Here is a 26217-nt window from a genome sequence, read left to right on the forward strand (position 1 = left end):
GCGAACACAGCCTCTCTTCTCGTTCTTTCTCTCTCTCTCTTTCGTTCTGTCTTCCCTTGCCGCCTGTACCTCTTTCTTCGCTCCACATCTCCTTGCACTCTCGTTCTTCGCCCGGAGAGAGGAATCCCCCTCGCCCTCTCTTCCAGCTGGTAAAGCTCTTTTAGTAAACTCTTCAGGGCCGTCTGAGTTTCTCGGTGCCTGGATGTCTCGGCCCAATTAAATGTCGATCAAGTCGGCTCTAGCCCGAGACACGAGGGCTTCGAGAACAAAAAGATTTTCGCTCGTAACGCCGAGAAAGAAACGGAGAACAAAAGAGAAAAGAAAGCGGGTAGATGAGGACGAGGATGAAGAGTGTCCGCGTATTCGCCGCAGCGAGACGCACGAATTATTCCGAGGACACGAGGCGCCTCTTCAATCCTACGTTTTACTCTGACAAATAGATTTTGCGGGGATAAGTGGGAAGGGCAAACGGGCGCGCCTGCCGGCCGAGGAGATGTCGTCATTTAAAATAACCATTATGGCAGATTCTTAATTAACTGTAACATCGAGGGACGCCGGCAAAAATCGAACGCGCGATTGATTTTTTCATTTAACGTACAGGTGCAAACTGACGCGACGTAAAAACGTTGATCGGTGGTAACATCGTCCAATCGCCGGGTCCATCGCCGTAGGATTGAACAGCGAGCGTGCGGACGTAGGACTTCGCGCGATCGTACTTTTATTTCAATCTATTTCTAAGCGCGAAAATGACTCGCGTGCTCGCCACCGAGCCGCCCGAACAGGGCGCGATTCTTGACATATCGCACCGATGACTTGATCTCCAGCATCGCCTTGTCGCTCTCGCGTCGCGCTTCCTCGCGGTCGGGATGGCGCGACGTTTTACGTTAATTTTACTTGACCGAAGGCGGCGGACCTTTTTTCTTTTTTTTTTTTCTTTTTTTTCTTTGGCCCGGCGTCCTGGACCACAAGTGTCTAGCCGCCTGGTCCGTAGAGGCGCCGATGTCAACGCTCCAAATTCCGCGGGAGAGCGATCGTCGCCGTTCTTCGAAGCGGACCCCGCTCACGATTCCGCTATAATTCATCTTCCGCGAAGCGCGAAGACGTTTCGGGCTATTCTTGGTGCCGGCGCGAAATCTTTTTCAGTAACTCCTCCCTTGCCCCCAATGGACCGAGGCGACGTGTAGGAACGCACGTCGGAGATGACCAATCATTCGAAGCTCCCGACTGTTTATCATTGCGCGCCGCGAGCTTGCACGTTTCCGCGTGAAAATCGCGCGAATGGAACGCGATAAAAAAATTGAACGAGCCTTTTAGCGGCTGTAAGCAGTATATTATTTTATTTCACGCCACCGTCGGTTCTCGTGAAAATACATTATTTCCCGAGGAAAAAAAGAAAAAAAAAATGCACGCGGCGCTAAGCGATTAAAGAAGCGACTCGGTATTCTCGTTTTGCGAGCGGTGATCAGTCTCGTCCATAATATCGTCTCGTTTGCAAGTGAAAAGCAAAAAGTAAAAAAAAAAATAGAGGTATAAATGCTTATTGTAATTGACGGCAGATTTACAGAGGATAAAAAGCGCTAGACCGAGACGGCGCCCCATTGTTCACGCTCGCCACTGACAGCGTTTTGTGCACCTGTCAGTCAGACAACGCCTGGGCTCTCCTTCTCTCTCTCTTTGCCGGTTATGGAAATTTGGCCGGCATTAACGACGTCTGTTTGCAAATGGAAAAACCCGGGCGACGCGACGCGACGCGTTGCACGCTCGACGGCCTCTCGGGCGCGCAATCGTCTGCATCGCCTGGCGCCGTGTTCCTACTTAACTCCGTGGATTTAAATATGTTCGATCAACTGGTCGTGCATACGATTAACGATTGTTTCATAAAAACGAGGGACGCGGGCGTGTACGCGGCGGCGGAAACCCACCGGTACCGGCTCGCCTCCGAGATATTTCTGCCGGTGGTTGCCACGAGGAAATGCGCGCGGCCGCGGCAATAAAACGTAACTCGATTTAATCGGAGCCCAGTGGACGAAGGGGGAGGTCAAGACGCGCGGAAATGCACATGCAACAAATTTTTCCATCGAAATTCGTTATAATCCTCTCCACGTGTTGTAATCTTACAAGAGTGCGATAACAATGCTTCGTTCTTAGTCGGATCTGGTTTCGCGTCCCTCTCCCTTTCGCCGTCTTTTTTATATTTTTTTTTCTTGAGCCGGACGCCCCACCGGAAGCCTCCGTTTCAACGCGAAAACCGCCTGACGGAACACCTGCGTCGACGTGGTTGGCGGGCGCGAGAGAGCGTGGCCGACGGCCCTGTCGGCAAAAGCGACGGCCGGCAGAGGCGAGGTGGAGATGAAAGAGGGGAGGTACGACAGGACAGGTGCGGCCTGCAACTTCCTGGATGATATCGGCCAGTCCGGACGCGCGTGCGACCGGCGCTAACGTAAGCGTTAGCGCTGGCGCCACTCAGATCCGCGCCGTAGGCGCCCGTCCGTCCCGGCTGCTTCCCCCCGTTCCCCACTTCCGCTCCTCGTTTCTCCCTTTCTACTCTCCTCTCCTCTCCTCTCTCCTCTCCTCTCCTCTACCAAGCGTCGCCGCGCCGCGTCAGCATCCGTACCTCTTTGGCCCACTATAATCCGCACACGAATGAATCCAGACTCGTCTCGCTCACCTACCGAGATCTTGCATCTCGGCCTAAGGTCCAAGTTTGCACGAAAACCCCCCTCAGCGAAAATGACTACCTTTTACTCGCGCTATCGGGACGGAAGACGCGCAGAGAAGGGAAAGAAAAGGAAGGTATTGTACGCGCGGCATCATATCGCGATGCATCTAATCTCTTGGCCGTTGCCTCGATAGGCATTTTCACGGCGACGACTGCACGCACGTCGCGCATCGATGGCGCCTAAACGAAGATAGAAAATATATACTATACCTATGAGAGGATAGATAAAACGGTTTACACGTCAGATAAGAGGAATCTCGTATCGCCTTCGAAAATAGGAGAGAAAAATAAAGAGCCAGGCGCCGTGCCTGGAAAAGTATCGTCGCGTCGGATGCTGCGGGATAAGCCGCGGTCGCGGGATAGTTTAAATTCGCACGCGCCGAGTCTAAATACAGCGACTCGCCGCGGTGCGTAGATAACAGGGAGAAAATTAATTCTTCCTAGGCGGCGATATTTACAAATCGCGTTGCGGCACTGCTATATTTACGCTCATGCGGCCTGCCAATTAGCGGAAAGTATGCAGGTAACGATTACATCGCGCCTCCGAGACGCATTCCGCAATCGCGTCTGACGCAACCGGGCGCGACACCGAACGGATTTGAAATCCGACATTGTCGAGGCGTTAATTTATTCGGCGGCTCCTTGCGCAAGCGGGAGAAGAGAGATGAGACGTCCACGGTGTAATTGCCGCCTCCCAAACGCGGTAAATATTTGTCGTTCTGGTGCGAGCCAAATTTCGCGGCTCGTCGTTTATTCTCCTGGTCAAAGAATCTTTTGTGCCACGCGGCAATATTTCTCTTTAGCACGACAACACGTACGTTCATGGATCTCGCGGTGGAAGCAGTAAAAAAATTAAGATGTTCCCCTCAATCTGTCTTGGCACCGGAAAAACTTATCCCGCTTGCGCTCTGGATATTTTTTAAAATTACACGTTGTCTCTTACCTGTTACAGATTCCTATTGTCGCTATTGGCCGACACTCTGCGCACGTTCCACGCCGGCGTACAGTACGAATCTCCGGAGGAAGATCCCACGTGGAACACGAACTTTATAAGGGTGCTCTTTACTCCGTTGCTTCTGCGGGGACACACGTACCTGAAACACACATACATTGAATTAGAAATGATGTAAAAGTACCGCTAGTAGTACGAAAAAAAAGTCTTAATAATTTATAATTTCTGATTAGCGTAATTAAGAAGCAAATCAATGTTTTTTTTTCCTTTTTTTTTTTAATTAATTCTTAACATAATTTATCATATGCATATTCGAGCGTTCATATTTCCCGGCGAGAATCATGCAAATTGTCACAATCTCCTGCCGACCGGTACTAAAAAGCGAGGCTTTACGCCCGCCTATAAATAAACTTGAATATGAAGAAAACAGGTAGGATTTCCTCTGCAATTTCGAATTCAGGTTTCAAATGTCAGATTCGAGTAACGATTTATAAATCGCCGGGTGAGTGACGGAACCTTGGATTTCGGATTAACGCGATTCCGAGCGAGCGGAGATTCCCCGGCGATGGTCTCGCGCGAGTCGGCTCCGGGCGGGCGGCGCAGGGAAGACGGCGGAGATGATCAGCATCCGGACTCGACTCCTACGATCGCCGAGCGTCGACTGGTCGCGACGCCGGCCGGCTGTCGCGCAATATGTAGCAGCAGGTACGGGCCAGGGCGACACGAGGACGACTGGAGCCGCCGTCGGTCTGTTCGCCACCCCTTGTCTGCGGCCTGTCGTCGTTTCGTTCGCCTAAGGGCGGACGACGCGGCGCGGATCCACGGCGACATGGCGAGCGAAACGGCGGCGCGCCAGCGGCGTGGCGACGCGGTTCCTGACGCCGCACGGCGGATGTGTAGCAATCCCTTCTCTCTCGCCCCCTTTCTCTCCCTCTTCGTTGCCGATATGTACACGTACGAGCGGCGAGGATGTCGACGAGGACGACGTTCCCGGGTGCCCGCGGCCAACGATAGTGTCGAACACGAGCGGGGGTAGTTCCGACGCGCATGCATAGCCAAGAGAACGGGGGTCGCCGCGTGCACCCCCAGGGTGCTTGACCGAGTCAAGTCGAACGAGCAGCGACGTCTCCCGCATACATACATTTCGGGCAACTTTTCTTGCCTCCGAAGCGGATAAACAATGTCATTTGTAGCGTCGACGAGGACGACGGTGACGGGGATGTGCGATTTCGCCGCCGCTTTATATTCACGCGCCAAAGTGTCGGAAGAGTCGCATAATCAGTCGGGGAGCTTTTAAATTCAAATCAGCTCGCCGCTGCCAATGATGTAACAAATACACGTCGGGCGTTCAAAAAATTAGCTCCTGAAAAATCGTCTTCCCGTTTAATCGAAATCAGTTTCGTATCGCTTAGTATTTTTAGAATAGGAAAGAATGGTTGTTTTACTGCCCGAATGTTTTTAACGCGGCGCCGCTTCCCTTCCTTCACTCTGGCGTTTACGGGTTGCGATGCGATTCGATTCCGGCGACATTTGGGGTGACTCCCGATTCGAAACCGAGGTGTTTTACGACGCGCGAATTAAACGGGCGCCCGCACCGCGATTTCCCGCGCCTTAATGGCGAGAAGCAAGTAAACACCGGGTGCCATTCTCGTTTTCGTCGCGTTGCTCGCCCGCAGAAGCTGGAGCTCTATTTCCGTCGAGTGTACGCGCACCCAGCTTTCTTCTCTCTTTTCGCGAGAGAAGGAATGCGGATAGCGAAGAACACGCCTCTTTCTTGTCAGACATAATATTAATAATTTGTAACGAGAATAGAACTTCTCGAGAATTAAAAATCTCTCACAATGCAAGTAAATGACGTCCACGCAATCTTCCTCCCAAGAATTTCCATTAACTATCTCTTATTCATCAAAGCGGTACGCTTTAATAATTTATTATCCCGCAACGTAACCGGAAATTTTCGATGGCGCGAGCGTTCGAAAGTCGCGTCGGCGGCGCCCCGGCTAACGATGGGCGCCCTCCCGCCCTTTCATCGGTGCCCGCCCGGGACAACAAGCTAGAAAAACGGAATGACGCCGTGGTGTGTCAGGATATCAATTCTTTCGTAATGACACGGGCGCAGCCAGTCGGTCGGACGTCCGCGAGGCCAGGGGGGGGTGAGAAGGGCGACGGCGATGATCCGGCCCGTCCGGCTCCGTTCCCCGTGCCGTTGTTTATCAAGCTTCCCCCTCGCATAACAAGCATCAAAACACTTGGCGCCCCACGCTGGAGCCGTCGTAGTCCGTCCCCCGTCTCGCCGCCCCCGCGGCGTGCCAGCCGCTTCTACTACTTTCCGCGGATGTTACACCGGGGGTAGGCGCTCTGGCGCGGGTTGAAACGGTCTGCACCCCCGGCAACGAGAGGGGACGTCTCTCTTTCTATCCACGCGAGGCGCCGCGTCTATACCCGTCCTCGAGAAGAAAAAAAAAAAAAGAGTTATCGCGCTATACGTAGGAGTATCGGTGGCGATTGCGATCGCTGGGATTTCGCCCCCGCTGCAAACCACGCGCGATCAACGGGAAATTATGGGACCGCCGCTTGAGGGAAATTAATCGGCCTGAGGGTTGCCTCGCGCGAAGAAGACGTACCGCTAGCCACGCTGAATTATTTTTCATTTAATTATTCGAAGGAAACATTTACTCCCGCTTAAACAAATGAATTCAGTTTCCTTGCGTGAGAAGCTCAGAACGCGAGGGAAAAACATAATTCCTTCTAATTTACAATTCTCCTCCTTCAATTAACTTCGCACAGCGGTGTTCGTGACAGTTGTTGATGCGCCTAGAAATCGGAGATTCCTGGTGACAATACCTAATGGGGATGAGACTGAGTGCGCCGCGAGAGATGAAGGGAGAAAGGGGGCCCGGGGATAAGGGACGGGGCGTCCGTCCGGTCTTGGCGTCCGACGAGCGCCGCTCATCTCACCCCCGCGCGCCGTCGCGGTGCCAGAAGAAGTATTCTTGCATTGGCCGTCGCCGTCGTCGACATCACCGTCGTCGTCTTCGTCGTCGTCGGTCGGCCCGGTGGCGACGACGTCGGCGACGCCGCTCCATGCTTTGGCGTCGAGGTTCGCGCCGGCCGGTCGCTCGGATCGGCGCCTGGGTGTCTCTCTCCCTCTGTCCCTCTCCCCGCTCCCGCTCTCTCACTCTTTCTCACTTTTGTTTGTCTGTAGCCGAGAAGAGAGCAACCGTCGTTCCGCCGCCGCCACCGCCGTCGTCGTCGTCGTCGTTCGTTCGACGGCGACGACGTGGCTCTGCCAGCCGGCTGTCGCCGTCCGCGCAGTCCCCCTGTCCCCCCCTCGGCTCAACCCTTCGCTCGGTACTTTGGTCCTTGATCTATTCCGCGGCGTGGATGCGTTTACGTGATGAAACACCCGCGAAAAATTGCCTCTACGTTCAGCAAGCCGACAACAGCCACGATACCGTCGTTAGCGAGCGTTGAAATTACCACCGCGCCGGTGTGTCGCCCGCGCGTTGCTTTAGCGGCCATCCATCTGCCTGCCTCGCCGTCACGATTCGTATTAATTAATCTGTATCGCGCGCCAACGCGTATTATCACGTTTAGCGAATAAGTCTATTCTATCGCGTCCAACGGCATGGTTTTTCCCGAGTCTGATCGACACGTTAATGATCGCGCGCACTCTTGTTTTTCCCGACAGCCTTCTGGCTGTTTACCAGATTCCTCCGAATACCTACTGGATGTTTTCCCGCAAAACGGAGGAAACCGATTACATAAACTTTACGAATAATCTTGAAAGATGCTTGATGCGCTCGATCTTTCGTGCCAAAGTTTCAATGAAACCGGTGCATTCGTAGAGTCGTTTTGCCCCACCGAAGATATGCTTCGATCGAGATTCGAAGGTTTTTCTAGCGCATTCTTATTCTCTGCTTGCTGCGGCGGGGTCGCGGCGCATCGAGTCGAGGTGCTTGGGGCCCGCGGCGAAATTCCGGGGCTCCGACGTCATAACAAACAGAGCATCAGTCCGGTAACCGATGCTGTGGCGCACGTCGCAACTCGTTCACGTAATTAGATCACGTTCCTGCGGCGTAGCAGCCGAGACCAAGCGCGGATCGTTTCGTGGCCGAGGGTCGAGGTAATAGGACCCGGCCGAGCCAGCCGAAGGGCTCGTCCCGATCGCCGTCGATCGTCGCCCATCATCACGGAGGTATCGGCTCTTCGAAGCTATCAGGGGGGGAGAAAGAGGGGGAAGGACTGTATTTTACGAAGGGGGCTTTGGTGCCTTTGGTCCCGGCGCCGCTGCCGGCGACGCGCACACACGTTCCTCCTCTCTGATTTCTCCTCTCTTGCCTCGCCCTTCCTCTTCTTCTTCGGCTGGCTCAGCGCCGATCCGACGTGGCGTCCCTCGGCCCAAAACCATTACCCGTGTACCGCGCGATTATAGGGCAACGGGACCGACAAATAGTCGCGGGGTGTGTCCATAGGCGCCACGAAGGAGGGACGGCCTCAACTCCGAAGACGCTTTCATTTCCGCCGATAAGCCTACGCGTTTATCTTGCGGAACAAACATGCGGGAGGCCCGAGGAAAATTAACTTAATCGCCTCAGCTGGGTATTTTTCAAAGATCAGGAAAGATCTTCGAGCGCCTCGAAGAAACGCTACAGCTAATTACAGTTCAGACAAATATTCTCCTACGTTATGGCGAAAATATAAATACTTGTATTGTTTCTTATACTCACATTTGAAAGAAGTGTGCATCCTCAAGAGATGAAAGCCCGCACTTCTGCAACGAGACGGCCGAATGAAGATTCTCCTCCAGACACTCGGCGACTCTTCTCGAGAATGCGACCTTTGGCGCCCATGTGGAGCATCCCCGGCGGAGATTCTTCTCCGCCCTGCGGAGTCGAGCACGTACGGTTCTTCGCTAACGCAAACAAACCCGCGCACTTGCGTGCATTGGCTAACAATCCTTTTCTCCGTCTGTCCGTTTCGGAATCTCATTTCAATACGCTCGCTACGCGTCGGCGAGACTATTGACTGCTGACATCGCCGCGTCTTGGACCGCCCTTAAATATTTAACTTTACTGTCCTACGTTTGCTACATTCTTACTTTTACAAGAGAAAATAATAAAAAGACATACGTACAATTTAAGTAGACAAATGCGTTCTTCTTAACCTGTCCCTTTCCTCGCAGCTCTCCCGCTTTCATCAAACATCTCGGCGCGGTTGAAATCTGTTGGATTAAAACAATACGAAAGAATTCTAATCGCTCTCGTAACATTTTTGAGACGTACCATTTCTTAATCTCCTCGCGTGCCACAGGCATCATCTACGTGCACCTCCGCGATCGAAAGAAGTCAATCGCAAATCTAACGGCGTCTCGGGCGTCTCTTCCGCCGGCCATTTTTACCCTGCATTATCGGCCTCGGATAATAGGCGGCTACCTCGCGGCAGCAGGTGCAACGCAGGTGATGTCTCGCCCACGCTTCAAAGCCCGCCGATAAAGCAGTTCGCACGAGTTTCGCTCGTCCAGGCTGTTATGCCTGTTATCTCAAGCTGATCTTCCGACGTTGTAACGACGCTCGCTCTGGCTCGCTCGCGATCTCCGAGCCGAGCGGATCCGGCGAGAGCGCGTTGTGTTACGTAACGACGCGCTGGCGATCCAGATTCCGGGGTCACTTACTCCTCCGGCAGCGGGAGGCTGCCCGCGCGAAGCATAACACGCGGTGTCGGTGACGTCGGCGTGCCGACGACGTTCCAGGCAGTCCCGTGACTTCCCCAAGTGCGAGGATGGAGTGGACGGACCGCGAGAGATCGCGGCATTAGTCCGACGAGCGGCGAAGCGGCGAGCAGGCAGGTCCATCTTCGCCCGGCAGAAGCGAGTAATCGCGACCGCGTCACCGCAGCATGGACGAGCAGGACGAGCCGCCGACGGCGACGTACCTTGGCCTAGACCTGAGTACTCAGCAGGTAAAGCAAGATGCAGCGCAGCCGAAAACAAACGGAACCGTCCGGGAATAACGCGGAAGTTTTGTCACGACACTCGGGGCCTACTTCATGTTTCTATCTATCTCGAATATCTTCAATCACGCGTACCTTTATCAGCCCGCAAACTGGTCCAGCTTACTTTCAGCCTTTTCTGATGTTTCAAACTGTAGGAAACGGGTAAGATTGAAGCTAGTAATCCGCGTCAATAATAAAAGACCATTGGATTTTAATAACAGCATGTAACTGCTTCTAAATTCTCGTTGAAATGTACTATTTCATTAACGGTGTATCTACAAAAAAAAAAAATATGTATATATATATAAATTATAATAAAAGCGTGGTGGTTTAAAGGCGCGCTAATTGCGCTAATTATCGGGAGACTCTCCACGTGTAACTTAAACGGGGACCTCCAAAAATTCGCTTCTGAAATTTCTCCGTTAGCCACCGGGCGATTCGGTTATTAATATTCGTTACTTTATCCGTCAATGCCCTCATTGACTCGGAGAGTGATAACCCCACGAAGTGTTTATGAGTTTCATTAACGTCGAATAAAGATGATGACCCGACGTTGCTCCTGTCCAGAACTATGTCAATACAGGCGAATATTTCGCAAGATGTTCCACGCGAGAAACATGCGAGCGCCTCGAAGTAGACATCGCGAGGCGCTTTGACGTCTCCGAAGGGGTCAGTATTATCTAATAGCCCTGATAACGCGAACCCGTCGGCAGATAAGACGTGTAAAGTAAAGGCGCAATTTGCGAAATGGCGAAAAAGCTCAGGGGGAATATTAAGGCCGATGACCAACACCACGAGCCTGATATCTAACATAAATAACTGCGTTACTTTATTTATTTTTTTTTTATATTTAATTTTTTTTTATTTTTTATTTTATTTTATTTGTTTAACGCACTCGAATATCGCAGATGTTATTTATTCAATCACTTAATTAAAAAATTCAGTCTAATCGATTTTGATTTGATTTTAGTTGAAAGCAGTCGTGATCGACGAAAATCTATCCGTTCTTCACGAAACCAACGTTCAATTTGATAACGACTTACCAGAATTTAGGTATGATAAAAGAAATCTATCTGCATAACTATTGATATACATATAATAAGTTTGCTTATGATAATGAGAGTCATTTTTCAATACTTGCAGAACTTATGGAGGAGTTATACGAAAGAAAGAGGAGCCGCATATCGTGGTAGTGCCTTCTCTTATGTGGATCAAGGCCTTAGACATGATACTAGACAAATTACGCGTTTGCGGCGTCGATTTTAGCAAAGTAGCGGCTATTTCTGGCTGCGCGCAGGTAATATTTCTGATTTTGGCCGTAAAATTTATTATTATATGAAATACTTAGTGGAAACATATTTAAAAAATATTTCTATTCATCAATAGCAACACGGCACAATTTATTGGAGTAAAGGGAGTCGGGATCGATTGCAGCGGCTGGACTCTATGAAATTTCTGCACGAGCAGTTTGCCACGTCGTTCTCAGTGACTCACTCGCCCGTGTGGATGGATTCCAGTACGACGAAAGAGTGCAGAGTTTTGGAAGAGATCGTGGGTGGTCCTCACGTAAGCCTAGCATTCTCACTCGCCTATATGTAAGGACGGATTACACAACGCACGCGAGAAAATACACAGCAGAGAATATCGTTTGATATACGTTAAAGTTTATATGAACGCGCACATTTATTGGTTAGCGTTAGCTTTCGCAAGGGTTTATTTCCGCAATGTAAAACATTCTAAATGACTGACAGTTGTAACTATGCGAGAACGAGCTGGCTAAATATTTAAAGTAGCCGGCTTAGACTTTGGTGTATACACGTCGCACCAAGTCGACAGCGTTTATCCTCTTTGGCGTTGTGATTTCAGAAATTAGCGGAAATAACGGGTTCACGGGCGTACGAGAGATTCTCAGGACCACAGATAGCGAAAATAGCACGCACGAAGCCGGAAGCTTATTGCAGCACTGAGGTATTATCTACTAAAAACTCGTGGCTTCCTTCGAAAAAAATGAAAACGGCAATTCGACCGAGGTATTCGTTACGTATGACTATACTGATTGAACTTTACTACGATTGTAGATGGCTTACTCTATGAATGCATTTGCTGGTTTTTCAAAGTGTTTACTAATGCATAAATAAATGACATCGATTTTTAATTAACTCGCCGTTAACGTTTTAATGATTGATTATATTTTGATTTTCTTTTAATATTTTATTTGATGAAAGTATGCAATTTAATAATTTGTGCAACGTGTAATCGCCGTTTGATTCAACGCCTCTAATTGTATCAAGTTTGTCGAAGCTGTACGTCATACGCTTCTAAAAATTGTCTGAGCCGAATATCGTTAATCATTTGTGTTCCGTTCTCTTTTTAGAGAATTTCATTGGTGAGCAATTTTATTGCCTCTTTGTTTTTGGGCGATTATGCACCTATCGATTGGTCGGATGGCTCTGGTATGAATCTTTTAAATATTCGTACGAAAAACTGGGATGACATGCTATTAGAGGTAAAATAGCTTTGTATGTTTAACCCTCGCTGTATATTTTATATACTTTTATAACTTAATAAAACATAATTTATAATAATTAATAGACTTGCGCATCAGGACTAAATGAAAAGCTGGGTGAAACCGTTTCGTCATACAGCAATATCGGCCCTATATCGCCCTATTTTGTAGAAAGATTTGGTTTCAATGAAGAATGCAGAATAATAGCATTCACCGGAGACAATCCCGGCTCCGTTATAGGTACGTTCTGTGCTCGTGCAAGTCACAATATAATTATTTTAAGGAATAACTATTTTATAGCGAACTTGGTTGGATGCAGTAATGCATCCATCCGAAATTGCTATTAGAATAGTTCTTTGTACTCACGACAAGAATGACGTAGGTATGAGGCTAAAAGAAGGTGATATCGCTTGCAGTTTGGGCACAAGCGATACTTTATTGCTGTGGCTGAACGAACCTAAGACCATAATAGACGGTCACATATTGTGCAATCCGGTCGATGATCAAGCTTACATGGGAATGCTTGGGTAAGTTTTCTATGATTTTCGTGATATAACAATGCGTAATGATGATATAAAAACAATTTTTTGCAGCTTTAAAAATGGTTCTTTAACGCGCGAAAGGATACGGAACGATGCTGCACAAGGTAACTGGCAGATATTCAACGAATTATTAGACAGTACGCCACGAGGGAATTTCGGCAATTTTGCTTTATATTTTGATATGCAAGAGATTCTACCTTTCGTCGTTGGAGATTATAGATATAATAAAGCTAATGAAGAAATCTCTCGATACAGTTCGAAGGAAGTAGAAGTGAGAGCGCTAATCGAAGGTCAGTTCGTTGCAAAACGAGCGTACGCCGAAGATTTCGGATTTGTCATCGGTAAATAATTCTTTATAAATATCTTACGCTTTCAGGTCGCGGAAATTCCTAATAATTTTTCTTTTTCTTTTTTTATGAAGGACCTAATACTAGAATAATTGCAACAGGAGGTGCATCTATAAATAAAGCTATATTGCAAGTGCTTGCCGACGTATTTAATTCACCAGTGTATATCTCGGTAATTATACTATGATAATAATCTTTATTATTACTTACCATCGTATTTAATATGTGTGACAGCACTTTATACTTATCTAATTTTATTCGATAGGAAGTAGCTAATTCGGCTATGATGGGTGCAGCATATCAAGCGAAACATGGTTTATTGCGAAATAATTGCAGTTTCGATGAAATTACTCGCTGTTTGCCAGAATTCAAGTTGGTGTGTCAGCCTTACGATGATGCTGAATCGGTGAGTTACTACATTTATAAACATTTTATTATCGTAAGTAATAATATTAATTAACATTTTTAGATTTATAAACCCATGACTGCACGTTATCGAAAAGTTATCGATCAGATATTGAAGAAAAAAAGTGAACAGAAGCATATATAAATTTTGTATATAACAAAAAAGCCTCTTATAAACGATATTTCTCTAAACAGATACTAATAAGTAATAAATTTGAACTTTGTGAGATAATTTTTCTATATATATTTTTTAATTTTTAAAATTTATATAATGTACTTTTTTATTATATCTTAAGTAATATTTTATGTACAGGTGAGAATCTCTCGTGCATTTTGTACGAAAATGTAAAAATGTTCTTATACTCTCAGCTTTAAATCACACTGTAAATAATGTATTTTAATTTTTTTTTAAGTTAAAAAACAAAATTATTCTAATATACGAAATAATCGTAGAAAAATACATTCATAAAATATGTTGAAATAAATAGCTGCAATTATAATTTCAAGTTTGTAATTGTTACATCGTTACTGGAATAAATGCAATATATTTTGATCATATACATTACCTTAAAATAATTATAGCAATAAAACTGTTATGACATCGATGTATCATAATTATAATATATTTTTAATTTATATAATTATCTTTTTTATTTTTTCCTACCACCTCTCTCTTTTGGTAGTAGATTGATAACGTTACCCGAAGTTAAGTTATAATACGCAAGAGTATTGTTGTCTTTGAAAAACATTCCCTATAAACAGAATACATTATATTTAATATATTTATTCATATCCGCGAAAACTTATTTTAACGATCCTTACCTCGTATTGCAGTTTCTGTTTTCCAGGAGGCATGCCAATCTGCTCGTGAATAAGTGCTTTCATAGTTGCTACAGTGTCGCTTACTTGTAAGGTAATATTCAAAGTTTGCCCATTCAATTTCCATTCAGCCTTCTCTGTCATCATAGGTACAGCAATGTTAACTTGTACTGGACCCTAAACAAAAAATAATTACCTTTTAAAAATTTAGTCACAATTTAAACTTTTCGTCAAGTAAGATATTTTTTTACCTTATTCCTAGCAAGAAATTGTTGCTCTGGAATTAACGAGTCTTCGGTTCGCAATTTCTTAGCCTGTGGTTCTTCTTCCATCGGCTTACTAGCAGGATGTTTCAATCCAATCTTAAAAAAAAAAAAAAAAAAAAAAAAAATTAAAATAAATTTTAAATCTTAAAAACGATAATCAATAAAATTATATTTTATAACATTACTCACAGCGGACGTCATCGGCGGCTGTATTGGCGGTGGTGTTGGCATGAATGGTGACATTGTAGGAGCTGTAACAGATTATTTTATTTCAATTTTATCGATATGAAAAATGTAATAACAAAATTAATAATTTTTTAAATATAGATAAAAATATCTTACTCATCAAAGGTGGTGGTCTAGGCGCCATAGGCGGCATAGGTGCCATCATCATCATCGGCGGTTGTGGCATCATCGGTTGAGGTATGCCCATAGTAGGCATATTCATAGTCGGTGGTGGCGGAGGTTGTGCAGGTACTGGAATAGGTTTCGGTGCAGGAGGTTTTGGAGGTGCTTTCAATGTAGCTTGTGGTTTTGAAGCGGCAGCAGCCATATGAGAAAGTTCAGTCGCACGACTCACTGGTTTTGGACCGATCTTCTCCTTCTCTTCGTCAGGTAGAAGACCTTTGACCTTATGTATTTGATGAATCTGTTCTTCTAACGTAATATTAGCCCGAGCTGCTCTTGTCGCTGCTTCTACACTGGAGGTATGACCGTCCCATGTAACTTTGTCATCTTTTTTCTTGTCCTCTTCACCAATTTTTTTACCAATCGCCGTTTCTTCATCGCCTACACCAAATATATCGGTACGTCTCTCGGCGAGCTGCTTGAGACTTGCTTCGATCGCTGTGCCTGGTGCGAATACAGTCTCCTGTGCCAATTTATCTAAATGCTTATCTCTTTGCTCGACCCAGCGTGGATCCAATAATCCGATACGCATATGTTCTTGTACTTTACTAGCAGGAATACGCTCGCCAGTAATCGGTGAAATTAGATATTCATCCGGAGCCGCAGGACGAGCAGTTTTAGGCGCTGTAAAAATAAAGAAATAAAATAATAGTACATCAAAATAATAATTTTAATTAGTAATTAGAGATTATACGTACCATGTTGTTTCGGATCGTATCCTTTTTTGACTACTACGTTTCCGGGTGTAGGCGGTAACGGTGGTGGTTGCAAGTTCGATTCTCGCGACTTTTCTTTAGGTTTGTGAGTGTCGCCTGGTGGAGACACATCATCTTCATCACTGGAATCTTCTTCCATATCTTGCACCTAGAAATTAAATTATATTACACACAATACTCATACAAATTGACTATGCATAACATAACGAAATATACTTACTTGATTATTATCTTTCGCACGATCTCCTTTCTCGCCGTCCCCGCGAGTGTGGGATTCCTCTTCTGCGTCACTGTCAATTTGCATTTCCACATCCTCACCCTCCTCTATGCGTTCCTATATTTTTAATTAGTATATAATTAATTATCGTGTAGTGTAATATTTTAAACATTCAGTAAAATAATATGAATAATGTAAGTCATAATCATACCTGCATAAGAACGCGTGCCCCAACTTCATCCGGTGTCGTTGGCGCTGGGAAATTACCGACTTCGAATTGCTGATAATCGACTGTTTCAACCACGACAAAATCATGCCAATCTATTTGCGCATAGGCTACTCTCTCCCTTTCCAATTCTTCTTCCTCCTTACGTCTCTGTGCCTCTTGATATTTTAAATACTCAGCACGGTATTTTACTTGCTCCAAAATTTTGTCCATATTGAATGCTTCATCTTTAAGACGCGGTAATAAATCTTTCGGTGGAATTAATACCTATAAAAGATATTGTACATTAAAATATGTTGTTCTTTAAATAATAAAATTATATTGACACTGAAACAAGATAATTGCTAATTACTTACCTTAGTATACTGTTCCAAAAGTTTAGTAAAATATTGAAATAAAGAATGTTGAGGGCGTAAAAAATCAAATTGAAAATTCCTTTGCTCGCGATTCATTAGATTGGTTAAGAACTGTCTACCATTACGAGCAACAAATTGAGCAGTTAACTTTACAATATCTCTGAAAAAAAGTTAACAAATTTTTTTACTGTAATGTGCAATATATGTATATATAAATTATATATTATGTATTATATATAAAATTATATATGTAAAAAATGTATAAAAATTATATATGTATATATAAATTATAAAATACTGTATATAAAAATTATTACATACAGATCCAAAGCAGATATAGAAGGAGGATCTGCAATGAATTCAAATTCTGTTGGTGGATCCTTAGGTACAAATGGCTGTTCAACTTGCTTTAGAATTTCCTGTTGCTTTTGATGTGCAGTAAGATTAACAGTTTTTCCAGGAACTGAACCTACTGTAGGCTCCTGGCCTTTACCTTCCTTGAACTCCTTTACTTTATGCTGATAATAAGCATGGTAAGGGTCACCAAAATTCAAGAAATTGAATTTAGGATTGCCCAATTCATTCTGCCTGATCCTGGATTCAAATTCCGGTCCATTTCTGGCTACAAAGCTGGCAGTTTTGTCAACAATATCTGAAGTTCTATATAAGGAAAAAAAAAACGGATAGTTGAACGTCGAAAATCATACCAGAACTGATTAACACATTGTATAAAAAAAATAATTTTTTCATGATCGTTTCGTGGCTCTGTAAATATTCGTTAAATAAAATTTTCGTATTATTTCTTGGCAAAGGATACTCCTAACCTCAGGCGGTGGGTAAATAATGCCTACGATCGGCTGCGACGAGGGAACGTTATTCTCCTCGTTCTCGGTCGCCGGCGGCTGCGGTATAGCGACTTCTTGCGCAGGCATTTTACGATCGATGTATTTGCATAAAAATAAATATCAATGTTCTATTATACACTAAAAACCATTCTCACACCGCACTTGGAATCCTCAGAATTCGTTGCCGCTTGCCTGCATGCGCTTGTCTTGCAGAATGCAGCCGCTTTCTGCCGCCACAGACACCTAAAGATGAGATGTCCGACTCCCATTACTACCGACTCCACCGATTGGTGGCGGGTCGTAGCGGATTTTTTTCGAGATTAAAAATAATTTGACAGAAAATATATTTGAGATAATAAATCTTCAATTTTTTAGTTTCGAGCTCAATCTTCGAATAAGTCGTTAACAAATGAACTAAAAGACATCGTCCTTTTATAAGTTATACTTTGAGCGATAAAAAAGCTGAAAATTTTGAAGGCGCAAGAACATATTCAACACGTTACTAGGTCATTTCAGCAAACAAATATGTTTATTCTAAGTGTGGTAAACGAGTTTTTCAGTTTACCTTCATATAAAGCTCTAAGGATTAGTTCGAATTAGACCGTTGAAGAAAAACCATGTACGACTTATCTATCTCGTGCTGCCTCTAATTTTTTCATAAGGCATTTGGCTTTTCGGCATTAGTCATTTCTAGTACGACACAGTAATTTTAATTGATGTCTTTACTTTTATAATATTCATAATTTGAAATCATTTGAGAATATAACAGGTATTTGATTTATCTTACATAATATTCATATCCAGCAACTTTACACATTGCATGTTATATCTTATTCTATTAAATAAAATTAATTTATCGATATATTTTATTTCGTAATTTGTTGAATTTATTTTAATAATATATTTAGCATTATAATGCAGTGTAATATTTGCAATTTAAATTGTAACAAAATTAATTTTTGTACAGCTATCATGTGGAAAGTATTGTTGCTGATAGTGGCTGTAAATCTAACTATTGCCAAGGTTAGATACGATGGTCATAGATTGTTCAGCATCGTTCCTACAGAACTTGTACATTTTACGGCATTTACAGAATTAAACAATGAGGATGGCGATGTAAGTTGGTCACTTTTAGATGAAAAGTAACATTTAAACTGTTTATGCTTCTTCTATGAAGTAAATTAAATTAAGTTGAATTTTATTTATTTGCAGTACAACTTCTGGCAAGAACCAACTGTATTGCATAAGAAAATACTTGTTACGGTATCGCCACGTAAACTTTTCGAGTTTTACCAAGTTATGAAGCAATACCGTATTTCTTTTGAAGTCATAATTCACAATATCCAAAGTGTAATCGACAATACAAGTCCTCAAAGTCAATCGCCTTTTGATTTTAAAAATTATCATACTCTCGACGAAATCTACGATTATTTAGAAGAGCTATCACATATGTATGGCAAAGTAGAGGTCGTTGTCGGTGGCATGACATATGAAAATCGCGAGATCAAAGGTGTAAGGGTAATGAATAACGTGGATAACCCCGGAATTTTTATCGAAGGTGGCATTCACGCTCGAGAATGGATTGCACCGGCGACTGTTATGTACATCTTGCACGAAATACTTACTAGTACTGATCAGAATGTGAGACATGTAGCCGACAGATATAATTGGTTTTTTTTTCCAGTATTTAATCCCGACGGATACGTATTTGCGCATAACGAGGTAAGATAAATAATATTTTTTACATATTTCAATTATGAAATTTTTCGTATAATTTCCAGGATCGATTATGGACGAAAAATCGCAAAAAATCTAGTTTGCACTGCATTGGAACGGATCTCAATAGGAACTGGAATATTTTCTGGAATAGTGAGTATTTAACCAGCGAAAGTACATAATAAGTAACAAATACATATTTTTGGAAGTGCAGATTACTTTATCAGTACTATAATTTTGATGTTCTTAGTTTCTGGCACTAGCAACGACCCTTGCAGTGTTGAGTATTCCGGAACCGAGCCATTTTCCGAAATAGAAATGAAAACTATATCGGAATATATCAAATTTGTTCAGAATCATTTCTCTGGATATTTTTCATTTCATAGTTTTTCACAAAAATTGATGTTTCCATATGCCTATACGAAAGAGCATATTTCTAATTATAACCAATTAGTAAGAATTTGAAATATAATAATGACATAGTTTAAAACTATATTAATTACACGCGTGCCATGATAAGATATTGCAATAAAAATTAATTTATTATTTCAGCTTATTTATGCCGCAATAGGAACTAATGCTCTTAGTCAAAGATATGGTACACATTATACTACCGGAAGTATTAGTGAAATGTATGGTATGTGAATGTTTAATCTTCTTTATAATATAATATTAAGTTAATTATTTTGTTAGACATATATAAAAATTGTTTGCCTTTTGCAATAAAACGATGGAAAATTATTTCTAGATTTGACCGGTGGTTCTAGCGTAGATTATGTCGCAAGTGTTTTGAAAAAGCCCCTTGTATATGTTTACGAATTACGTGACAACGGTACATTTAGTTTCTTGCTACCACCTGACCAGATTATCCCGACTGGACAAGAAACATTAGATTCTCTTGTTAAAATACTTACACTATGGACAAGCAATTAGAATATAAAAACAAATGGTTAAACATTAAACTTTTATTGTAGTTTATTGTTAAATATTTTTATATGCTTTTATATAATTTTATATTTTTATTAGTTTATAAATGACAATTATACATATTACGATCGATATGTCTATCTGATGACACATGATATCCTTTTCAATTATATGCACACCATTTGAAATTCTTTATACTTTAATTATTATGAACAAAATTATTAAATAAAAATTATTTTTGATTTTTTTTTGTTTATTATTTATTTTATTTTTTTATTCTTTTTTTTTTAAACGTTTATTTTATAATATATTTTTTTTATTAGTATTTAAATAAAAAAAAGTAACTTTTTGAAATAATGTTTATAAATTAATAAATAACGAACGAAAGAGAGAAGGAGTATAACTTTTTTTTTTTAATTAATGTTTAATTTCAACATTAAAAATTTTTTTTTGCATTTGCTCATTGATGATTTCATGCTCGGTTTATTCGTGATATATCTTTGCATGGCAGGTAGGGTGACATCGCCTAGCAGCCGTGGACACGGTCGCCTCGGCAACTGCTATCAATTTCGTAAACAAAGGCACGCACTGTCGTGTTGAGGGTCGCATGGATAAAGGGATTTCTTTGGCCGCGGGGGTCATCTGTCTAATGTGCGAAGATGTGAATACGCCACGACGGTTCGCACCTTCCTTCACGACTACCCGAAAAACTAACCCACGTGCGATTGTCCTCGAAAATTTAATCTTATCTGGGGACTGCAATTTTTATAACTTACGAGTGCCGTTGACGCCGCTACGACGATGTCAGGAAAAAAGTTTGCGGAGAAGGTCTCCGAGATCGACGCTCATATCAGCAAGCAATACGACATAGTGCGACGTCTTGGCAAAGGGGTAATAACACTGATAAGAAATTAGTTGCACACTGCATGTTAATATGCATTATTTTTCAATTACAAGAAACATGCAATAGTAAGAAATGCTTGTATTAAAGAATCACATTTTTAGCTGTACAATTTAATGGAAAGCAAATTTCTTCACTACTAAAACAATTTTCTTTTCATTGTTTAATTAATCATCTAGATAACAAAAAATATTAATACTTGCGTTGTATACTATTAGTGATTTTGATAATATCAATAATCGTCACTCTTACTCATCGCATTAAGAAAAAATAAAGACCAAGACAATCAATAACGTCGCCGTCGCAACGACAGTAAACGGATTGTGGTACCGCAAGGCAATTTTTGTTTGACATCTATTTGCATAATTTAATGTGATGATAGACTGCAAGATAATTCATTTAAACACTGATAAATGCAAATAACAAATTAATGCAATAATCATATATTTGTCTTAGCATGTTTCTGATTCATATTTGATAGTACCGTCAAAATTATATTATTGCAATTGTGAAAAGAGAAAAAAAATAAAAGACTAAAAATTTGGCTATCTAAAACAGCTATGTGCAATATAAATAATGCTGATATTGATTAAAGCTTCCTCATTTTTTGGGGAGGAATGTTTTATATTATATTAACAGTAACATTATTTAACTTTTTTTTTTTTACAGGCTTATGGTATAGTATGGAAGGCGATCGAGAAAAAAAGGAAGGATACCGTCGCGGTGAAGAAGATCTTCGACGCTTTCAGAAATCAGACGGACGCGCAGCGTACGTTCCGCGAGATTATGTTTCTGCTGTCATTTGCTAATCATGAGAACATCATAAAGCTAATCGGACTGCACAAGGCGGACAACGATCGGGACATTTACCTCGTTTTCGAGTACATGGGTGAGTTATACGCGGTCCGAAGAAGATTTCGCACGCAATACGCACACGAAAGTCACGCTATGTGCGCCAATTCTCAGACTTTTGGCCTGAAACACGTTTCGGCCCGTTTCCCCAGAAACCGACCTCCACAACGTCATCAAACGGGGTAACATCCTTAAGGACATCCACAAAGTCTTCATCATGTATCAGCTTTTCAAGGCAATCAAGTACATACATTCGGGAAACGTTATCCACAGAGACTTAAAGGTAACGTTAAGCATAATGATTTGAAAGCTTTGATTGATTGAAAAAAACTTTTTTTTTTACTTTGCACTGGTTTTATATTGCAGCCATCTAATGTACTTCTGAATGCACAATGCCATTGCAAGATCGCGGACTTTGGTTTAGCACGTTCGGTCACACAAATCGGGGAGGGTGACGGCGAGACAGGAAGTGATCCAACTCTGACGGACTATGTCGCAACTCGGTGGTACCGAGCACCAGAAATTCTTATTGCTTCGAAGAGGTACGAGTTTACTTGTAACTCTTAATATTTATAAAATTATTTTATTAAATTATGAGTGAAAATTGAACCATTGCTAAGGTAATAAAAATATTTTCAGATATACAAAGGGGATAGATATGTGGTCTTTAGGCTGTATTCTCGGTGAAATGCTACTTGAAAAGCCGCTCTTTCCCGGCTCGTCGACAATAAATCAAGTTGAAAGAATAATGGCAACTTTGCCGCCACCGACGGACGAAGGTAATCTTTCTTATGACTGTTTTATAATTAGTGATAGTGTTTATAATTTTTTTTTTTTTTATAGATTTAATGTCGGTTAGTGCCGGTTATGGAACTAATTTATTGGAAAAGACTCCTAATAGACCGAGACGAACTTTGAAAGATTTACTGCCGGAAATAACAGAGAAAGCCTTGGATCTTATAAGTAATTTGATAGTTTTCAACCCTACGCAACGACTTACTGCAGTCGAAGCACTAGAGCACCCATACGTCGCCGAGTAAGTTTATTTTTAATATTGCTTTTTTTCTTATCGCATTTTCTTTAGTATTAAATTTCTCTTTATCAGTTTTCACAGACGGGGAAACGAACCAGAGAGAGGCTCCAGTGTTATACCATTATTAAGTGATGACGTGCAACTCTCAGTCGATGAATATAGAAATAAGCTCTACGCGATGATGGACGAAAAACATCGGAAACATAAAAATATGTGAGTCTACATAATATTAATTAATAAAGGTAGATATTTTATCTGCGAACGGTCTCGGTATTTTCTCACATCAAAACAATTTTACAGATCAAAATCTAGATTACGGCAATTGTCTGAAAGTCTCAGAAAAGAAACCAGTAAAAATAATCTGGTGATCGGTCAAGGTGATACGATTGTCGGTGAGAAGAACGAATTATACTAGATTTTTTTACCTCTTGCATTTTTTTTTACTAATTCTTAATTTATTTTTACGTAAACTTTTCAGCGTGCTCGTCCTTATCAAATAAGAAGGTAATTAGACCGTTTCATGATGACAGTATTCTGCATGGCATTACAAGAACACAAACGGTGAACAATTCCGTAGAAGTTTCGGTGCAAGAGACGTTTACTAATACTCGTCATAATGGTAAGAACGATTTTGTTCATAAACTTTAATTAATAAAATTGAGAATAATACTCGTAAAGAAAAATTTTAATCTAAAATTGAACAAATTTTAATTACTTGCGTTTATAGTTAGGAACGTGGCGACACAGTATAGTTGTAATTTAACGAACGGAAATATACCCCCGACAACGACCAAAAGCTGTTTCTACTTCAATCAGCAACGACAATCGCAATTGTCGAAGTCTCAACGTTCCATCCAATCTGATCAGATGGCTATGGTGAGCGCAACATATTTTTAATTATTTTACTTCCCAGTTTAATCCGCCGCCCTCCCTTTTCGAGTCATTTTACGCGGGAGCGTAAACGGTAAATTTTATTTACAGACTGCATGTCGTGTGGAATTTGCATTTAGTAGGTACTGTATTCGCTTTTTTATTTTACGTCACTTAGCTGATCGTGTTCAATTTTTACGTATACACGTTACGTTTAAAATATTTTTGAGAGCGAACACTTAGTCCCGTCGTAGTGATAAGTCAATTAATACAATTTCAACAATTATCAAAAATAAGAAAATTTAGATATTTTAAAATTAATTTATTTATTACTACGGTCATTACCACGAGATTAAACTTTTTTCAGTTTTCATAATGTACAATTGTCATGCATTAAAATCGCAATTGACGCAACTAATTCTTTTAATTTCAGTACGGAGGCGGTAGATCGAGCCAATTAGCAGCGACAGCACAACGTACAAAACCACGAAAAGTCTACCGACAACAAATCTTTACTCAGGCATCGAGGCCCTTTACTTCAGTGTCCGCTAATTGTCGCGGTGATGACCGTCGTCCTAAAACAATGCCGGCGAAATTGATCAAGATCAACGACAGTCCGAGCAATATCAGACCTACTAGCGTCACGAAGTCCGTTGTCCGGACCACCGGGGGTAAAGCCAACAGTCCGGAATCGCCGCGCGTCAATTATCATCCTCAAGTCGTTCGCAATTATTTAAATCAAACGGTATCGTTATCTACACAGCAACGTCCACGAGCACAAAGTCGCACGTTTTGTCGCGATAGAGATAATCTCGTTAGTAGATCATTCGTTGATACTGTAATGACTAACAATTGCGGTAAAAATGCAGCGCGCGATCAAGGGAGATTAAATGCTCGGTACACCTTTGACGTCGATGGCATCGGCCAAAAGAAACTACCGACAACATACGACAAGTTAAGATTCCTGAACAGTCACAGTCAGAGTCATGGTGTGATAACGGAATCAGTTTACAAAGATCTTTTTAACGGTACTGTAGAGTGGTGAGTGCGCGATGGATCAGTTTAACGAGGGACGAAAAACCACGATCGAGAATAGCGTTGTGCGCCGATCATGTACGCGAGCTCCTTTCAGCTAAAATTTTTTACATATTTTTTTCTTTTTTATTTTTTTTTTTTTAACCAGAATAAAAATGCAAATTTCATAGAAACTTTTTTCGGAGTGCAGAAATCATCTCGTGGCGAACAACGTGGAGACTTAAACTGTAAGCGATGCAATTCGTACGGGGCCATATTAGCGAAAGGAGCATACATATTTTTCTATGACATTTTATTTATATGGATTATATAGACGTGCACGCAACACTGACAAGTATCTATCACGAATTACAAATGTACAAATTTCATTGTATCATACATTATGTCATGTCTTTGTAGACTCACTCATTGCGCTTTATACTTATTGTGAAAATAAAGTCTTAATAAAGAAAAAAAACAGGTTTTTTATTAAGTGCAAAGTTAATCACTAACAAATGTTTATTTTCAAAGCGATATTTTATAGAAACTAGAATGAACCATGCACACGATTCGTGTGCACTATTTTTTGAAAGGTTCTTTTCGTGCGCGTCCTTATAATTGAATAATCTATAGTCGACGTGTTTTGGTTTAATACGCCCGATTATGAACTACGAAAAAAAAAAATTATTTGACTTACCAAGCTTCAGCGGAGGTGTAGAATGCTGCCGGTGGCTGTAACATAAAAAGAAATATTAATGTAGACATGTAAATTATTTATAAAATTAATTTAAAAAAAGTAGAATGTTTTATTTAACAAAGATTTTATAAAATAAATTTATCCTTACCTATGAGTTGCTCCGCCGATGCAGGATGCCCCCCGGGCCTGCTCCTCCTCTCAGATGGGAGGTCGTCGTCGTCGTCGAGTCATCCTTTCACGCACTGGACACCCGCGAGATAGTCCACGACACTCCCGACCGTTTCAAATCCTCGAGTTCGACACGAAAAACGGGCTACGACGCACGGATGCCTCGACGTTTTTGTTTCGAACTCGAACTGCGTGCTCGCCGTGTTCTCTAGTAGTACGCAGCAGTGGTCGCAGATTTTAGACGGGCAACATACGCACAATAGGCCGTGTCCGTGTGTGCCCGTAGCGCCTGCTAATGCCTCGGACGCAGAGAGCCCAACTCGGAATCGCGGCTTCCACGCGACAGATACAGAGGCTCGTCCGTGTGAAACCAGCGTTTCGGCTGCCGTCGGATAGAAGAACAGGCCAGAGCTATACAAAAAAAAGATTTTGTAATGATTTAATAATTTACTAAAAGAATCCATGCGCGCGTTATTTTTTAAAAGACCGCAATTACAAACTACGAAGAAAATCATATCTTACCAATCTGTATTAGTTTCAGCGGAGTTCTAAAGTTCTGTCGGTGACTGTAACATAAAATAAAACATATTAATGTAGATATGTTAGCATTTAAATTAATGTAAAGCTTAATTTTAATAAAGATTGTATAAAAAAGAATTAATTCTCACCAAAAAGTTGCTCTGCCGATGCCTGATACTCTTCCTGGTCCTCCTCCTCTTCT

The 26217-nt window shown here is 42.2% G+C and overlaps 4 protein-coding genes across 7 annotated transcripts; 3 read left to right on the forward strand and 1 right to left on the reverse strand.

The window, feature by feature from the left end:
- Nucleotides 1-9321: 9321 nt before the first annotated feature.
- LOC139103032 (xylulose kinase) lies at nt 9322-14023 on the forward strand. The gene is made up of 12 exons (XM_070657366.1): nt 9322-9632; nt 10636-10718; nt 10809-10962; nt 11052-11231; nt 11532-11633; nt 12040-12171; nt 12258-12411; nt 12554-12698; nt 12765-13054; nt 13135-13232; nt 13326-13466; nt 13530-14023. Exons 1-12 carry the CDS (start codon nt 9570-9572, stop codon nt 13608-13610), a joined length of 1623 nt encoding a protein of 540 aa, XP_070513467.1. The 5' UTR covers nt 9322-9569; the 3' UTR covers nt 13611-14023.
- Nucleotides 13991-17560, reverse strand: Sf3a1 (splicing factor 3A subunit 1). Its single transcript, XM_070657360.1, has 11 exons — nt 17291-17560; nt 16795-17125; nt 16474-16633; nt 16103-16384; nt 15895-16008; nt 15657-15822; nt 14893-15582; nt 14740-14801; nt 14536-14646; nt 14288-14461; nt 13991-14217 (listed from the first exon to the last, which is right to left on the reverse strand). The coding sequence occupies exons 1-11, from the start codon at nt 17403-17405 to the stop codon at nt 14116-14118; spliced, it is 2307 nt and encodes a 768-aa protein (XP_070513461.1). The 5' UTR covers nt 17406-17560; the 3' UTR covers nt 13991-14115.
- Nucleotides 17561-17880: 320 nt separating this feature from the next.
- Nucleotides 17881-20208, forward strand: LOC139103033 (zinc carboxypeptidase-like). The gene is made up of 7 exons (XM_070657367.1): nt 17881-18087; nt 18286-18434; nt 18531-19040; nt 19100-19187; nt 19285-19487; nt 19587-19671; nt 19783-20208. The coding sequence occupies exons 2-7, from the start codon at nt 18291-18293 to the stop codon at nt 19965-19967; spliced, it is 1215 nt and encodes a 404-aa protein (XP_070513468.1). The 5' UTR covers nt 17881-18087; nt 18286-18290; the 3' UTR covers nt 19968-20208.
- Nucleotides 20209-20330: 122 nt separating this feature from the next.
- Nucleotides 20331-25118, forward strand: LOC139103031 (extracellular signal-regulated kinase 2). 4 transcript variants are annotated; one of them, XM_070657365.1, is made up of 12 exons: nt 20333-20852; nt 21532-21751; nt 21867-21997; nt 22081-22256; nt 22354-22493; nt 22558-22750; nt 22820-22960; nt 23048-23139; nt 23226-23366; nt 23475-23623; nt 23729-23760; nt 24051-24207. In XM_070657365.1, exons 1-12 carry the CDS (start codon nt 20763-20765, stop codon nt 24076-24078), a joined length of 1533 nt encoding a protein of 510 aa, XP_070513466.1. In that variant the 5' UTR covers nt 20333-20762; the 3' UTR covers nt 24079-24207. The 4 variants fall into 4 exon arrangements, with proteins under 4 accessions (XP_070513462.1, XP_070513465.1, XP_070513466.1 ...); XM_070657361.1 differs by lacking the exon at nt 23729-23760 and having other exon boundaries at nt 20331-20852; nt 24051-25114; XM_070657364.1 differs by having other exon boundaries at nt 20331-20852; nt 23729-24135.
- Nucleotides 25119-26217: the final 1099 nt, after the last annotated feature.

The sequence above is a fragment of the Cardiocondyla obscurior genome, linkage group LG05, assembly GCF_019399895.1.
Source record: "Cardiocondyla obscurior isolate alpha-2009 linkage group LG05, Cobs3.1, whole genome shotgun sequence".
Classification (NCBI taxonomy): Eukaryota; Metazoa; Arthropoda; class Insecta; order Hymenoptera; family Formicidae; genus Cardiocondyla; species Cardiocondyla obscurior.